This window comes from Octopus bimaculoides, chromosome 22, assembly GCF_001194135.2.
Source record: "Octopus bimaculoides isolate UCB-OBI-ISO-001 chromosome 22, ASM119413v2, whole genome shotgun sequence".
In the NCBI taxonomy this organism is placed as follows: domain Eukaryota; kingdom Metazoa; phylum Mollusca; class Cephalopoda; order Octopoda; family Octopodidae; genus Octopus; species Octopus bimaculoides.
The window spans coordinates 14,961,016-14,979,775 of NC_069002.1; the positions used below are offsets into that span (position 1 = coordinate 14,961,016).

Genomic DNA, 18,760 nt, shown 5'->3' on the forward strand with positions numbered 1-18,760 from the left:
AGTGGTTGGCGTTAGGAAGGGCATCCAGCTGTAGAAACTCTGCCAAATCAGACTGGAGCCTGGTGTTGCCATCCGGTTTCACCAGTCCTCAGTCAAATCGTCCAACCCATGCTAGCATGGAAAGCGGACGTTAAACGATGATGATGATGATGATGATGATATATACAATGGGCCTCTTTCAGTTTCCGTCTACCAAATCCACTCACAAGGCTTTGGTTGGCCCGAGGCTATAGTAGAAGACACTTGCCCAAGGTGCCACGCAGTGGGACTGAACCCGGAACCATGTGGTTAGTAAGCAAGCTACTTACGACACAGCCACTCCTGCGCCTATTTATTTATTAATTCTGGGATACAGGGTACTTTCTCCTGTTACTAACCACCACTTCTTTATCAATAGTTTTATAACTCACAGTCCCTTTCTTTCTATCAGGATCTTGTTCCTACTTATACACAGCCCTTTACCCATTTCTAAGTTATTTTCATTTAAGAAGTTGAAAGAAAAATTCAAGAAAAACAATGTTACATTTGAGAAGTTGTAATGACAAATCAGTGTATTGGTCTGTACAAAGTTTTCGCCCGAAATTGCCACCTCACTGCAGTCAGTAATCCGTTCATCACACATTTCAGGGTCCAGAGAGAAAACAGTTGGTGGTGTATCCTTCTGAATGGAACAGTCAACACCAAAATATTTATTTTGACATTGGCATTCACCTGGAATATTCAATTAATAATGAAAAAGTAAATATCATTAGCATCATGTGTAGTGCTGGAATTTTAAGACGAAAAGATTGCAGCCTAAATTGAGAGATATTACAATGGTGGGTAAGAAAGAGAATATAAAAGTGAGCAGGAGCAATTGTGTTATATTTGAGATTGTAGCTGTGTGAAGATTGTATTTGTGAAGGCGCATGGCTCAGAGGTGAGAGTTCAATTCCTAGACCAGGTTGTGTGTTGTGTTCTTGGGCAACATACTTTATTTCATGTTGCTCTAGTTTGTTCTGTAGAAATGAGCTGCGACATCACTAGTGCCAAGCTTTATTGGCCGTTGTCTTTCCCTTAGATAGCATCAGTGGTATGGAGAAGGGGGACTGGTATATGTGGACAACTGCTGGTCTTCCATAATCAACATTTCCCAGACTTGTGCCTCAGAGAGGCTGGAAACCTGTGGTGAAATTGAACTCAAGATCGGTAAGCGAGTAGTTGAATATTATAACATCATCTACCCATTAGATATTTAATTTTTACAACATATTGCATTATATAGTGAGTGCAAATTATACTGAACAGCCAGCTGGAGGAGGCGTCCTCCTGGAGTTAAAATAGCAGCATCACCTGTTCTTAAACTGCACTCATGTTTAAGTGGCTATAAGCATTACCTCTCAGTATAAATACCACTTCCATCTCTAATAGAGATTTTAACAAATTAGTTTGCTAGTAGAAATAATATTACTTACCTTTAACACATTCTCCAAAGCCACTACAGTCGTTAGGACATATCATGTCCATGATTTTATTAGTATTCGTATTGTTGTCCCACAATTCCACATTAGTTTCTACTTCCATGATACAAGATTGTTGAATACTCTGAACTGCTTCTTTGGCCCAAGAAGTATCCTCAGTAATCTAATTCCGAAAGAATCACAAAAGAATATTAGCTTTCCTTCTTTTGGCTTTAAGACCATATTTAAAACATTTATATGTATATATATCAGACAATGCTTCATGTGAATTATGCTATTCTAATTTAAAATGCACTCGTGCCAATGACACATAAAGAGCACTGAGTACATTCTGTAAAGTGGTTAGCATTAGGAAGGGCACCCAGCCACAGAAACCATGCTACAACAGACAATTGGGGGCTGGACAGCTCCTCAGCTGGCCAGTTCCATGTCAAGCTGTCCACCCCATGCCAGCATGGAAAATGGACGTTAAATGATGATGATATATATATATATATATCATATATATTCACGGTGGTGCACCAGCATGACCGCAGCCACTTGGCTGAAACACATAAATAAATAAATATATATATATATATATATATATATATATTAATATTTAGCAGAATCAACAGAGTAACTCAAGGGCAGAGTTGTGTGCGTTGGCAATTATCAAACTACATTTATATATAATTGATCCCCCCAAAATGAAGGAAAAACACAAGAAAAAACAACAATGCAAGGACATGGTACATGCAAAGTATTAACAGACACTCAGGGAAAGAAAGAAAGGTCGCTTTATGTTTCGAGCAAAGCTCTTCTTCAGAAACCAGAAACAAACGAAAGTCCAAGAGAAAAGGAAGATGGATGGAAAAAAATTGCCAACAATCCACATGTAGTTACATTTTGAAATGTATATTTATATGTATATATATATATGTGTGTGTGTGTGTGTGTATATATATATATATATATATATATATATATATATATATATATATATATATATACACACATACACACAAGTGGGTGCTGGAAAGTTCCCTGGCTTTAAGGGTATCATGAAAGGCCTGGCTGAAGGCCCAACTTTCCAAGTTGTTTTACAGGGCTTAGAAAAACTGAAGGACCACTGCAATAAATGTGTGAATCTGAGAAGGGAGCATGTTGAATGGAATCATAATTAACTGATCCTCCTCTATTTTCTTTCACCCAAAACCAGGAACTTTTGAGTACCCCCTCATATGTGTGTGTATATATACATATATATGTATAACTACTATAATAAACACATTTTTACCGATCACGAGGGAATGCAATTCTCAAAGCTTTTTTTTTAGGAGGTTAGCTTTGAGATTTGCATTCCCTCGCAAACGGTAAAAATGTGTTTATTATAGTAGTTTGACTTCTGGAGTCCCTCTTAGCATGAGGCGTTATTGTATAGTAATGCCCTTATATAAATTAAATATATTTATAGGGGAAAATGATGGGTTTTTTTTTTTCCCTTATGAGGTTTTTTTCACGCTAACTACTTGATAAATTCTTATAAAGACTTTATCCTATTATTGAATTATATATATATATATATATATATATATATAAATTTAAGAGAGAGATTTGACGACAATATCCATTATTATTGTAATTTATTCCTATGTCAACATTTCTGTATAAAGCTATATTTGACCGTCAAATTTAAGTCAAACATATAAGTTGCCTTTTGTTTGATTTTTGTTTGTTCTCAAATGTATTCCCTGAAGACGTGTAAGGCAACTTATATGTTCGACTTAAATTTGACGGTCGAATATAGCTTTATACAGATATGTTGACATAGGAATAAATTACAATAATAATGGATATTGTCGTCAAATCTCTCTCTTAAATTTAAATTTAAAACTTTGGATATATAAACAAGGAGAACGATCCTTAAGGAGTCTAATTTAGACTTTTTTGCGGTGAAATCTCTTGCTATATTGGTAACGATTACATGGTTTTCTATGAAAAATTATATATATATATATATATATATATATAAATACACATACACACATAGGATCAAAAAGTTCTTATTGAGCCGTAGCCTCATAAGCTCATAAGGTCAGTTTCCCTGAATTTATGGCATGTATATCCCTATCTGGATAGGACACTGGTCCTTTGCATGGTTACTCACTTGTGCCAGCTGAGTGATCTGGAGCAGCATGAAATGTAGCATTCTGCTCATGGACAAAACACATTAGCTAGTACAGGAATTGAAACCACAGTCTTAGAATAATCACTGCAACATCCAAACCACTGAACCACACACAAACATTTAGACTATTGAAAAGGTTGTAAGACGCAACAAAAATTTTAGGAAAATAAGAAATAAGTGAAAATTTTACTGGTGAGTGTTAAATTATAAAGCACAAAAAGAAAATGATTCTCCCCAGACGACAACAATCTTCAACACACAAACTCACATAAAGAATCTTGCAAGCCAAATCCAAAAACGAAATATCAAGATGAGGTTTCCAAAATATCAAGTAACTTTACCTGAATATCTTCTATACAGGAGTCTAAAGACATAGCAAATTCGGTGTTAGGCAGAATTTTGAGACAATTTTTGGTGGAATTTTTCCCTTCAATTGTTGTTTTGCATATAGTAGTTGCTTCTGTTTCTGTTATCTTCTTTGTTGGTGAAGGCCAGGTGAATTCCTGAAATAATAAATTAACTTAGTTAGTGTAGAAAACAATAACAGTTTTAACATTATATTATCATAACTAAACAAAACATAACAGATATTTAGAACCCTATGAATGAGAGTTATACAACTTTGAAGATCCAACAATGCAACTGGATTACATGATTTATATTACATAAAAGATAATCATTTACTGTTAACGAAATACATGCAAGGCTACATATTTTATAAACAAACTCTCCCTGCTTTGTTTTGTTTTGCTAATACACCATTTTGAGCGTGTCCGTTGCCAGTACTGCCTGACTGGCCTTCGTGCGGGTGACACGTAAAAGCACCCACTACACTCTCGGAGTGGTTGGCGTTAGGAAGGGCATCCAGCTGTAGAAACTCTGCCATATCAGATTGGAGCCTGGTGTAGCCATCTGGTTTCACCAGTCCTCACTCAAATTGTCCAACCCGTGCTAGCATAGAAAGCGGACGTTAAACGATGATGATGATGATGATTATATATATATCGTGGAGGTGCTATGGCCCAGTGGTTTGGGCAGCAGACTCATGGTCATAGGATCATGGTTTCGATTTCCAGACCAGGCGTTGTGAATGTTTATTGAGCTGAAACACCTAAAAGCTCCATGAGGCTCTGGCAAGGGGGTGGTAGTGAAACCTGCTGTACTCCTTCACCACCACTTTCTCTCGCTCTTTCTTCCTGTTTCTGCTGTACCTGTACTTCACTCTCCATCTAAAATGTGGTGATAATTTTAGCATGTATAGCAAAACAAAAGTGCCCTTGCTACTCTTGGGACCTCCAAAAAATGCCCAGTACTATGGCAGCTGAAATAAAGTTATAATAATATTAATAATAAAGAAATGCTATTGATTTTCCCTGAGGAATTGCCAACTTACTGGAGTCACATATGTACTGTTATATTCAAATGTTTCTTCTTCTTGTCTTGAAATACATTTCTTTGGGATCTTGGCTTTTTTAAGCAGCTTCTTTGTGATATCTTTCACTGGAAGTGTAAAACAAATAACAGATTTTATAGAAAAGAAATGAGTTGAATGCGAAATTGGTTGGTGGAGAAAATATGTAGAAGTTTTGTTGGAAGGACAGAAGGTGCAGGAGTCCAGCTTTGTCATATATTAAGTCAAGTTCAAGAATTACATTGACATTACTTGTAACCATTGAATATCTATTTGTTTGTATTTAATATTTTATATATTTTATATTCAACATGTAATCAAGTTTATTGAAACCATCAGAGAATCCAGACATCATGTTCTGGTAGCATACCTTTTCGGTGAGACTTCTTGCTTGGTTTACTTCCGCATGTCTGGTAGTCCATGTTGGAGCTACATTCTGTTTCACTTAATGACATACAATTACAGTAGACATGGCCCTCTTCTGTTTTGGTGGGTTCTTTTAGGGGACAGTAACCAGTATATAATGTATCTTTTTTCTTCACTCTGAAACAGCAAAAGATGATTTTTAATTGATTCACTTGACAATATTCAGACTGATAATAATATATTTAGTTTGATCTCATTAAAGAAGAAAATTTAGTTTTTCCTTTACTTTTCTTTTCCAAAAAATACTTTAAATATATCCCACTCCCACATCATCATCATCAACATCATCATTATCATTTAACATCTGTTTTTCATGCTGGCATGGGTTAGACAGTTTGACCAGAGCTGGGAGCCATACCAGGCTCTATTGTCTGTTCTGGCAATGGTTTCTACAGCTGGATATTCTTTCTAATGCCAATCTCTCCACAGAGTGTTCTAGATGCTTTTTATGTGGTACTGGCATCAGTGCTTTTAACATGGCACCAGCACAGATATCAACTCTACTCTGATGGATGGGTCTTCTTGAGTACAGCAAAGCACCAAATATCTTGGTACTCTGCCATTTCCTTTTGAGATCAGCCATCAATACTTTGTGCCATATCTTCCTGGTTTTCCCTCCTTCACAAGTTCAACCCACTCCTTTAAGTCATCAGACTTCTGTATACAACTGTCTACCTCCATATTCATCTCATCATCAAACCAGTGTAGTCTTCTCTCTTGCATATAAACAGAAGCGTACTTTTGAATTACACGATTCTCTTCTGTGTTTAGTCTTAATGCTTGACACTTTCAGCAAGGGTCTTTTATAGATCCCCAAGTTTACCAGTTCTATATGAGTGGAATTTGCTAGATGGAGACTATGTAGAAGACTGTCTTCATACACACATACTCAAATACACACACACACACACACATATTATTCTGGTCAGTCATTCAATTTTGGAATTATCTCCCTTCCATATTCAGAGTTTGTTGCAGCTGCTACTAGGCATTTGTTTACCTTCCTTTAAAGAAAAGATAATCTTAGTAAACCAAGAATTTATATTTGGTATTTCGTATGCCTTCCTTCAAATTCATACCAGTGAGCATTCAGAATAGTTATATTCCTTTGTTCATTTCGTTCAAGCTATGTTGGTTATTCTGGGCTATAAATATTCTTTGCTCTTTTCGTAAATATCTAAATTGTATATCTAGCTGAGGTCAAAATTTCTTACTGATGATTACAATTATGATGATGATGATGATGACGACAATGACAATTATGAATGAAAGCAGTGGAAGTTTGAAATGAATAAGTAATGATAACAGGAAGAAAATATCCAAACATATTATAGAAAAGTCAAAGAAAAAGAATAAAATGAGCTGGGCCAATAGGGGGGCAACTAATAAGGGATAGCCAATAGGGAGAACCAATAGGGGTTAGCAAATAGGAAACAGTTGATTGGTGGCAAACAATAAGGGCTAATGAACAAAGAGCAGCCAATTGGGAGAAGACAATAGGGGGCAACCAATTGAGAGTAGCCAATAGGGAGCAGCCAACAAGGACAGCCTGTGGGGAGAAGCCACTAGGGATAGTGAGTAGGGGGCAACTGGTAGCAGGCAACCAATCAAAAGAATCCTTCAGATTCAGGACTATTCTCAACAACCAATGCCAAGCTGTATTGCCATCCTGCAACAGATTTACTGGAAGGGTTTTGCTTTTCTATCAAAGTGGATCTTGAAGAAGCTGATGAGGGGTTAACTAACCATGGATGAAAGCACCTGTTATTAGTTCTTTCAGCTTTATCCACTATGGAACCCAGCCCAAAAAAAAAATAATAAAAAATTGCCTGTCCTCCTAAACCCCAAAAAGGTAGAAAGGCAATCCTTATGCTGGACTTGGTCAACAGTTGGGTCTGGAACTGCAGGAAACAAAAATCTATTTGATACAATTTTAGATTAATATAAAACTGAAAGCTTACCTCCAGCTCAGACTAAATTCATCAGGTCTCTTACCACGTTCAATAAGAACCTTGCCATTAGACATGACGAAATCATTGTTTTTGTTGCTATCAAAGGAACCACAAAGACCTAGAAAGACAGAAACAAGACATGACAAACAATATAAGGAAGACTAATCTTTTGTATGTTAAAAGACTCCCTCCATGTTTGTTAGGTCTATCTATTCTTATTTGAGTGTAATTAAAAATTGAATATACATCTTATGTTGTGATTGTGAAAATGCTTCCTGATCTATCATACATTTTGAACCTTGTATGTAATAATAACAATTTCTTAGTTCCATAGTTTGGTGAAGTGGCAGAAATAGTAAAGAACCACTTTGCAGAATTTATTTACATTTATAATTAAACTTTGGGAGAGGCATTACGCTGGTAATAAACATACGCACTGGTTCAGTCCTTTATTAATTTATAAACAGTATTTAGTTTTTTTTTTTTGTTAAATCATTTCATTGCACTCTTGTAATCTCTTCAGTAACTTGTCTCTCCACTTCCATTTATTTTGAATGTATCAAAGCTTAATTGTATTTCTTTCAACACACGTATCCACATCAAGAATCTTGCACACCGAATACACATACAAAATTTACATTTATGTTCTGATTAATATTTGTCTTTCATTTGTCAGGGCTTTGTAAAATGCCTATCAGTCAAGTTACATCTGTCATCCACCAAAATTACGGTAGTCCTCTTCTAATTGAACATAAAAACATATTTCTATCTACCTTCAGTTTTCTTCATATCTGCAGGGGAAGGTTGGACCCAAATATTGATGAACTGTGATGTTCTTTTTCTACCTTTTGCCACAATGACAGAAGTACCAGTTGGTAAGATTATCTGAAAGTTAGAAAGGTTATTTCAGAATTCATTTGGTTTACATATGTCATGAAATTTTATCAAGAAATATGACAGCTTAAAACAAAACAGTGAAGTCTTATCCCTTCAAGCTGTAACAGTAACAAGAATATTCAACAAACTAAAAAAAGCTTCAATGTGATGCATCAATCTGCTAGAAATAGCAGGAAAATTTCCCTGATATCGCACTTTTGTTATTTTACACAATCAGAACTAGACATTGTATGATGTAGCCTTAGATGCATAATACCTAAAATATTAAAACAAAGGAAACAAATGAAAAGATGGAACATTCTAGGCCTGAATGCTGGATCAGAACCAACTTAAGGCTGACCAATAATTTACAATACAATTCTATATTTGCGAGAAGAGGAATTTATATTACATATACTGTTTATATTAGTCATATTGATGTCTTATCTTGATTGTTGATTTCACTAGGTTTCTGCTGTTGAATGCAACGCAAGATACCTGATGAAGGCTGGAGCTTACAACAGCTAAAATGTAGTGTAAACGACAATCATGATGAGGACACCAGTCTAACTAATACAAGCAGTTTACATAATATTCTACTATATTTATTCATTTATATTTATATAAGGGCATTACTACAGAATAATGCCACACACTAGACTTCCAAAATAAACACATCTTTACCGAATGTGAAGAAAAGCAACTCTTAAAATAACCAACCTTTTTAAAAAATGAACTCAACTATATATCGAACGATTTCACGATTACTAGAATAATATCTAGCTTTCGATCATCAGTATGGGTTCCAGTTGATCCAATCAATGGAACAGCCTGCTCATGAAATTAACGTGCAAGTGGCTGGGCACTCCACAGACACGTGTACCCTTAAGATAGTTCTCGGGGATATTCAGCATGACACAGTGTGACAAAGCTGACCCTTTGAATTACAGGTACAACAGAAACAGGAAGTAAGAGTGAGAGAAAGTTGTGGTGAAAGAGTACAACAGGGTTCGCCACCATCCCCTGCTGGAGCATCGTGGAGCTTTAGGTGTTTTTGCTCAATAAACACTCACAACGCCCGGTCTGGGAATCGAAACAGCGATCATATGACCGCAAGTCTGCTGCCCTAACCACTGGGCCATTGCGCCTCCACGGGCTAAACAATGACCATAAAAGAAAAAGCAACAAACAAAAGCTAAGTGAATTATTTCAAAATAAACTTGTCACACTCACTTTGTATTTAAGGCCACCACGTAAACTCAGAATCTTTGTGTTTGGTGTAAGAATTCCATTGACATAAAGCACTATTTTCAGTGGGCGTCGTTTCTTGGTCTTTCTGGCTCCACACTGATCTATCAAAATGACATCATCTCCTGAGCGAACAGCAACGGCGCAGTTACAAGATGCATGTCCGTTACAATTGCGATAGAAAGCATGCACCTACGGAAATCAAAGTGTAATTAAATTAGAAGAAGCATAACAATGTCTACAGAAACATTTAATGATATAAAACAATTTGGCTTCTATTAACTCATTCAAAATCAACACACTGAGAAACTGCCTCTACTAAATAAGCTGAAATCTAAATTCAAATCTTTGATTGAAATATTTTTACATGAAAGATAATACAAAATTTCAATGTGTATGAATTTATCTTTTATTTACCCTATCAACCCTAAATGTAGCAAAATGATTAGTGTCTGTACCAGGGTTCCACATCCAGGATTTGTACAAAAACATACACAGACATCTCAACCAAAATGTGATTAACTTGAAACTAATAAACAGAAAGGTAAAAATTAAGGACAATATCAAGAATTGTTGGTCTTTGAATCAATAACAGTATTGTATCAACATTACTGTCATGTGATTAAAGCAAGGCAAATTAAAGTTACCTTCTTGAGTCACCCCAACTCATAAGGGCTGATTTCACGGTTTCCATGGCATATAAATTCCTCGCCTAGATGGGACACTGGCCCATCAGAGGATAATTCATTTTTGACAGCTGAGTGGACTGGAGCAATGTGAAATGAAGCGATTTGCTCAAGAATACAACACATCGCCCGGTTCAGGATTTGAAACCACAATCTTACAATCACAAGTCCAACACCCTAACCACTAAGCCAGACACTTTCACACCATTAGGTGATTAAGGACCAGGGACCCTCATTTGAGGCTTATCATTACCACTGTCTAATTGATATCTTTTATCTTGTCATTCTTTGGACTTGTTTAATGGAACCCTCATTGGTTTACATCAGATTGTTCTAAGGCTTCAAGAACCTCATTGAGTGAAGCCCCCCCCCCCTTTTTTTTTAAGGGCTTTACGGATTAGTGTGAAAGAAGTGGGGAAACTAACCTCAGAAACAAGACCCAATCCTAATGTCTGCAGTAGACTGGGCTCCAGAAAAATTAACCCATTGGCCAGGTTAGGTGTGGAGTTAGACAACGTGGCAAATCACTTATTGATTTTAATTAGAGCAGACTTGGTGGGTAGAGAGTTGCAAACAGCAACAACAACAGAAGCCATTATACTGTACTGCTGCTACCACAACTGCTGCCACCACCACCACCACCACCGCTGCCACTGCTGCTGCCACCAACCCCACTGCCATGACCACTTAAAGATTGAAGGCTTATATTTTGGTAATGTGTCCTCATATTTTATAGAGACTAGTGAAATGCTAAACAAGTAAAACTATGTTACTTACAGCGAATGGTAATGTTTGATGCTGATATAATACAAATTCACCCTCGAAAAAGCAATTGTAGAATCTGCAAATGACAAATATTTAAGAATTTGTTAAAGAAGAATTTCAAGGAATGCAAAAATAAGAATAAAAACCAAAGATAATCGAAGGATTATGAAATGAACTGGACAGTGTCCAAACATCACAACGTGAATGATGTACTTATGTGTTTGTGGAATATTGCTCAGTGGTTAAGCTTGCTTCCCAACTGTAGCCTTGGGTTCAGTGCCACTGCATGGCACCTTGGGCATGCATTTTCTGTTATCGCCCTGGCCTCACCAAAGCGTTGTGTGTAGATTTGATAGACAGTTAACGGAAAGAAGTTCAAACTGTGTGTGTGTGTGTGTGTGCATGCATGTTTGTGCATGCATGTTTCTGTGTGTACATGCATGTGTTTGTGTGTGTGTGTGTTTGTACTTTTCCCTCACCTTGCTTGACAACCAGTGCTGGTTTGTTTCTGTCCTCATGACCTAACAGTTCATCAAAAGAGACTGGTGAAATGAGCACCAGGCTTTAAAAAAATAATTAAGCATAGGGGTTCATATATTTGACTGAACCCTTTAATGTGGTGCTCTAGCATGACCACAGTCTCAGAAACTGAAACCAACAAGAGGAAAAGATAACTAAGAAAACAAAGAAGTTGAATGGAACAGCATAACATCTGCATCAGTTAATATGTTGCAGTAAAAAATGTACAGGTGCATCAGCATCATCACCATCATCATCATCCACTCAAACCATGTGACTCCAAAATAAACATGGCTGTCTGCACCATATATTGTGTGTGTTTGTGTGTGTAAAAAGTAGATGAACATTAAAGAGGTGTGATACAAGGACTTACCTTCCATCGTATGTTGTTATATGAGGATCATTGATTGATTTACAGACTGCCTTCTTGTTGCTGTCCACAACATCCACCTGTTTTCATTAGAGAGAGAGAATATAAACCGTGGGTGATAAGAGTGATAGGTTAACAAGTGTGTGTGTGTGTGTGTGTCTGGCTGAGAGAAAAGAGGGATAGAGACAGGCAGAGAGAAAGGAAGAGAAATACATTTAAATAAATAGAGAGAAGAGAGTGGAAGATATAGACAGACAGATAAATAAACAGTGAGAAGGAGCAGAGACAGACAGATGGATAGATAGATAGATAGATAGATAGATTTCTTTTATTAGCCACACAGGGCTCAAGATAGATAGATAGATAGATAAGATAGATAGATAGATAGATTGATAGATAATTAGATTGATAGATAAACAGACAGATAGATAGATAGATAGATAGATAGATAAATATACAGACAGATAAAAAAAATACATAGATAGACAGAAAGAGAGAAGGAGAAGGAGAACCAAATAACCATAATTAACATTACTGTCTAATTCAAGAGTTAGAATCTAACAGGTCTACAAGACAAATCTGTGAAACCTTTAGCATCATTTCTTAAACCAGTAGGATATATATACTATACTGTATGTTTACTATACTGTATGTATACTATACTGCATTGCAGGATTGAGCAAAAGTTTTGTTGGAAGTAAGCCAGAATGAAAATGTCTTGTGGGCTGAAGTGAATAAAAAACATAATCAGGGTTACAGAAACAGCCTGCTTTTTTTATAAAATATTTTATTCTGTAAACCCTCGTTTGTCATAATAAAAGAATTACTACACATTTAATGATATAAAAAGTGGTGCCATATATGAGACATCATGCCATGAAGAGTTTAAGTTTTTTTAATTAGGCTGCATGGAGTCAGCTATGGTATCGAGATAAATACAAAGGCAGACATTTTACCTGCTTTTTTAAATGATGGCTCCAGGAGACAGTACCTGGTATAAGCTATGTGAAAAATTTACAGCCCTGTCCATGGTTATGAACCCAAAAAGTTTAACTCTTTCTGCTGTCGATTTCTTCAAATTAATTATAAGGTAACAAAATTAATAATCAACTAACCTGGACTCGTCCAATTTTGGTTTTTATATCAAGCTCGCTGTTGCTAATTGAGATAGAAACCCAACGACTCTGCTGTTTGTCTCGTAATCCATCAATTGTTGCAATGACAGGAATTTGTAGAACTGATTTCCAGTTCTTGTTGGTGATTGCAAAGTTGCATTTATCTGAGGAGCTGTCTGCTTCCTGAGAAACATGCCAATGTTCCATGTAACCGAATACAAGTTGAGGGATTACCTCACCCTCACATTTAAAATCTTTTGGATGTTTTTCAAGTTTGGTGTATACATAGAAATGGCAACTGCTGTTTGAGCACATTAACCGTGGTGGCAATCTTGATTTTACTTCTATATACCCTGCTTTCATACCTTCCACAACTTTTATCTTGCTTGAAAGAATCTGAAAAAGAAAGAATTAAAATATTTTTTACTTTGGCTGTTCCGTTGATCGGATCGACTGGAACCCTCGACGTCGTAAGCGATGGAGGGCCAACAACAATACAAGCTGCATCATGGATGCTGCTGTGCATATGTATCTATATAAGGAACAGTGATACTGAGGTACAAAACCTGTTATCTTCAAGTGAAACAACCTATAGAACATATTGGCATCACTTACCTTAATCTCAGCCACGAGTGCAAGACTGTGACGTTTTGGTCCTTGGGAGTTTTCACAATTCGAACTGTAGCAAGCAGAAACTGCACAGGTGAGCTGAAGAAAAGGAAATTGCAGATTCCTTTGTTAACAAGATTGAATTCGTAAAGTGATTTGTGAAAAGAAACAGAGTAACCACCCCCAATTACTACTTTCCTCCCACTCAGTTGAGGGGGTTCTTTAACCTTGTGAAGTTTTATAGGGACCTCACAAGTACTAGTATCATGTAAAAATAAATAAATAAATAAATGAAACAAAAAAAACAACAACAAAAAACAGAGAAAAATCATAGAGTACACTCTGTAAAGTGGATGGCATTAGGAAAGGTATTTAGCCAAATAAACCATCATCCCAAACTGGGATGCAGATGCAGGAGCAAGACATGGCTCTGCACTTTACTGGATCTTTTGGGACCATCCAGCTCATGCCTGTGTGGAGAGCAAATATAAAAGGATGATGATGATGATGATGATGAGGAGGAGGAGGATACTGCATACCTTCTGATAAAGCTTGGCCTATACTTTATAATTTAAAAAGCTGTAGATTGTATTGTTAAAGATCAAATTCACTCCAACTATGACCATCCTATTTACTCAGACTGCTATTATTTATATGTAGTGTTCCTCTCCATTCTTACCAGGGGTTGTCATATTCTTGCACAACAAATTCACACTGATTTTAATAATGCATTATCTCATTCATAGCTTTGAAATTTTGATGATGTAATTGTTGATTTTTATAATGACATTGTTAAGTGGGCATGAGAGGCCAGTTTGGACATAAAACAGAATATTTTGGGCTGGATATAGCTGGATTAAATGCTCAAGAGTTAAAATCCCTTAATCCACTACAATATGTGCATCAGTGTCTTTACTAAACAGTTCAATTTTTTGTCGCACTCCAAGTTCTGAATAGAAATCCCTTAAGAGTTGATATTTGTTTTTAAAGTTTTTGGTTGAGATAGAATAGGTACCAGTAATATAATGAGGTCATTGTGATAAACTACATCACATTCTTTGGTTGAAGTGGATGAATCCCACCATAACTATTGCAATAACCATAATGACAACAACCACCCTGCGCCAGCAAAGGAGCCACTAATCTGGATGCTTGACCAGAATGAAACAGAGATAACAGTGAAATCTCCCTACAATCAAACACTGCTGTCTTTAATTAAAGGAAGGACACATTGCAAGCTGGGGTCCTCGATGTATTATTTGTGGCATGTTCTCAGCTGTAATGTATCTGCTTAACCTTTTAAGCATTCAGATTAGTCTGTCAAATTTAATGCTTATTTATTCACATTGTTTTCTATCAATCCTGCAATGTATTGCCTTGTGGCTCTCAGATTTTGATGATTGACTGGGGCGCTGTGAGTGTTTATTGAGCAAAAACACCTAAAGCTCCACGAGGCTCCGGCAGGGGATGGTGGCAAACCCTGCTGTACTCTTTCACCACAACTTTCTCTCACTCTTACTTCCTGTTTCTGTTGTGCCTGTAATTCAAAGGGTCAACCTTGTCACACTGTGTCACGCTGAATATCCCCGAGAACTACGTTAAGGGTACACGTGTCTGTGGAGTGCTCAGCCACATGCACGTTAATTTCATGAGCAGGCTGTTCTGTTGATCGGATCAACTGGAACCCTCGATGTCGTAGGCGACCTGAGTGCCAACAACAACATAGACTGACATCATAGAGTAGGTGTAAGAGGTCAGATCCAGCCAGCTTAAAAGAGTTTTTGAGCTTGATATGGCTCGTTTGAATACTAAAGGGTTAAGCAGAGCTGATGTGGAGCTAAACAACAACACGAACAATGAAATGAAGAAGAAGACACATCATAAGATGTTGGTATGTTGTTATAAAAGCCAACTAAACTCACCCCATCTTTATACTTCATTCCTGTTAAGTCACTTTCATTGAGTGATGCTTGGTAGGAACCATTCTGCAGCATTGGAGCAACAGATGCAAGTTCTTTATCTTCCAGATACCAAAATACTAAATATTTCAGTTGTTTGTCATTTGGATGAGGTGGGAAAGAACACAAGAAATTGATCTCATCGGTTCCATTGTTTATCTGCCATTTTAGTTCAGGTGCATCTTTGAAAGTTGGATGTTCTGCAACAATGGAATAAAAGAAGAAAGAAATAAAATAAAGATTTGGATAAATTTTAGTTTATTGAAACAAATATAAATAATAGAGAATGACCAGGAAAATGTTTTAAAACAGTAAAAATAATAACAAGAGAAAATATACATAGGCGCAGGAGTGGCTGTGTGGTAAGTAGCTTGCTTACCAACCACATGGTTCTGGGTTCAGTCCCACTGAGTGGCACCTTGGGCAAATGTCTTCTACTATAGCCTCGGGCCGACCAAAGCCTTGTGAGTGGATTTAGCAGATGGAAACTGAAAGAAGCCTGTCGTATATATATGTATGTTTGTGTATCTGTGTTTGTCCCCCCAACATCGCTTGACAACCGATGCTGGTGTGTTTACGTCCCCGTAACTTAGCGGTTCGGCAAAAAGAGACCGATAGAATAAGTACTAGGCTCACAAAGAATAAGTCCTGGGGTCGATTTGCTCGACTAAAGGCGGTGCCCCAGCATGGCCGTAGTCAAATGACTGAAACAAGTAAAAGAGAGTAAAAGAGAAATTGTGTATGGATTTTCAGCATTTATATATTTATCTACACAAACATACGCATGCACACACATTAAATTTCTAATCTATATTATGTTGTTCATCAAATATTTATCATTTAATTAATAAAACTGCTAATGAATGTGATCATGTGACTGATCAGACAACCAGATGCTACACATCGTTGGTCACAATGTACTTTGCATCATTATAGCCTTTGAAAGGCACCACCCCTGTGGGTAGGCAAGAAGGCCAACATTACCCATTGATTGAAAGGGGGACTGTAGCAATGTGAAACAAAGTGTTTTGCTCAAGAACAAAATGCACCACCTGGTCTGGGAATTGAACCCACATTAGAGTGATTGTGAGTACAACACTCGAACCACTAAGCCATGTGCCTTCATGTTAATGAATGAATGTTACGTAAATTAGACTGGCTGTCTCAGTTAAGTTCTGGTGTGTTTTTGATATAAATGGTGATAGCTATAAGTTCTCTTTGTGGACAGACAGCAAGGACTAATTGTCTTCTAATGAACATCTAACTAGTGATAATGAAGCATGCAAAGGGAATCTTCTAAATCTCAAAACTTTTTCCTGGGCAAAGAGAATAACAAGATGTATTTACATGTATTTCATAGTGAGGTTTTAAACTATGAAGAGGTTTAACTACATTGAATTTATCTTTGATATCTTTGCAATAAAGTAATATTCAGAGAGAGAGAGAGAGAAAGAGTAAAAGTATATACTAACCAGTCTTTATATTGGCTTCTTGAATAGTTTCAATTCTTGCATGTGTAATGGTCCAGCTACCAATGATAATGTGAGCAAAGAATTTCTTTTTAATGGATGTTCCTATAAGAAGATTTCCTCCTGGAGTACCTTTTACTTCACGCTTGATGAATATGGATTGCTTAGCAACAATCTTTTTATTGATCATCAATACCAAACCATTATGTTGGCTCCAACTGAAGGTTATTGTTATAAATACTCCAACACGGAATTTGTTTGTCTTTACAACCCATTGTCTTTCTGCTGTGCTTACTGTGAGGAACAAGAATCCTTTCGACACCCACATTGCTGTTCCTGAAGTATTCAGTCCTCTACCGCCATTACTGAAAATTGTCATGTCCTCTTTCAAAGTGATTATCTTCATATTGAAGTTCACCGTAAATCCACCATTACACTCGTTTTCTTGGCCACGGAAGCATTTCAATGTTTTGCCCATATCAATGGACTGGTTAGTCCCACCGAGCAACAGAGCATCCCCACCAAAAGGACCTTGTACAATTTTGACGATTCCAGTAAAAGTTAGGTTGTAAGTTGGTGTTACAATGATCATTTGGATTATTTTCAGGTAGGTGAGTCGAATAACTGTGATTTTATTAACTGTGAAGGAAAGAATTAGATAAGTAGTGTTTAATTTGTTTAAAAAAAAAAAAAGAAAAAATTAAACTGTTTCTTTAAATTTGCATATTAAAGATTAAAACAAATGTGTCTTTCTTTTTTGTCAGTTTTTCTTGCAAGAGAAAATATACAAGTTGTGTATGGATTTTCAGCATTTATATATTTATCTACACAAACACATGCACACACATTAAATTTCTAATCTATATTATGTTGTTCATCAAATATTTATCATTTAATTAATAAAACTCCTAATGAATGTGATCATGTGACTGACCAGACAACCAGATGCTACACATCGTTGGTCACGATGTACTTTGCATCATTATAGCCTTTGAAAGGCACCACCCCTGTGGGTAGGCAAGAAGGCCAACATTACCCATTGATTGAAAGGGGGACTGTAGCAATGTGAAACAAAGTGTTTTGCTCAAGAACAAAATGCACCACCTGGTCTGGGAATTGAACCCACATTAGAGTGATCGTGAGTACAACACTCGAACCACTAAGCCATTTGCCTTCATGTTAATGAATGAATGTTATGTAAATTAGACTGGCTGCCTCAGTTAAGTTCAGAGAAAATCTTACAACTTAGAAGATAACCTTTTAAACCCTAATATCTGGTGAAAATTAATGGAGGAAACTATTTCTCAGGGCTTGAATATATCAAGAATTAATTATATTGAGAATTGTCACCATCATCATCATCATGTAATGTCTACCTTCCATGCTGGAAGAGGTTGGATGGTTTGACAAGAGCTGGCATGACAAAGGACTGCACCAAACTCTTTATTGTCTGTTTCGGCATGGTTTCTATTGCTGGATGCCTTTCCTAATGCCACTCAGTTTACAGAGTGTAGTGGGTGCTTTTTGTGAGGCACCAGCACTAGCGAGGTCACCAAGTAACTTGCAAGACAAGACCCTTCAGATGAGAGGGAAGCAGCTTGTGATAATGTAATAATAGGGGCACAGAAGTAGGTGTCTCACAGGAGAGGAATTACATGGCTACTTCAGTTGGAAAAAACAGACGAGAGAGAAGGGTCGGGGAAATGGTGAAAATAGTGTAAGTTAG

At 36.8% G+C, this 18,760-nt stretch overlaps 1 protein-coding gene across 1 annotated transcript in view; it reads right to left on the reverse strand.

Moving 5' to 3' along the window:
- Positions 1-18,760, reverse strand: part of LOC106880038 (uncharacterized) — a 456,507-nt gene that overhangs the window by 26,137 nt on the left and 411,610 nt on the right. The window contains exons 196-209 of the mRNA XM_014929839.2: positions 17,038-17,673; positions 15,530-15,765; positions 13,614-13,706; positions 12,999-13,394; positions 11,887-11,963; positions 11,007-11,070; positions 9,529-9,735; positions 8,193-8,304; positions 7,429-7,537; positions 5,412-5,584; positions 5,024-5,130; positions 3,972-4,133; positions 1,455-1,623; positions 524-711 (exon numbers count right to left, since the gene is read on the reverse strand). Coding sequence (XP_014785325.2) covers positions 524-711; positions 1,455-1,623; positions 3,972-4,133; positions 5,024-5,130; positions 5,412-5,584; positions 7,429-7,537; positions 8,193-8,304; positions 9,529-9,735; positions 11,007-11,070; positions 11,887-11,963; positions 12,999-13,394; positions 13,614-13,706; positions 15,530-15,765; positions 17,038-17,673 — 2,729 coding nt within the window. The remainder of the gene's footprint in view (positions 1-523; positions 712-1,454; positions 1,624-3,971; positions 4,134-5,023; positions 5,131-5,411; positions 5,585-7,428; positions 7,538-8,192; positions 8,305-9,528; positions 9,736-11,006; positions 11,071-11,886; positions 11,964-12,998; positions 13,395-13,613; positions 13,707-15,529; positions 15,766-17,037; positions 17,674-18,760) is intronic.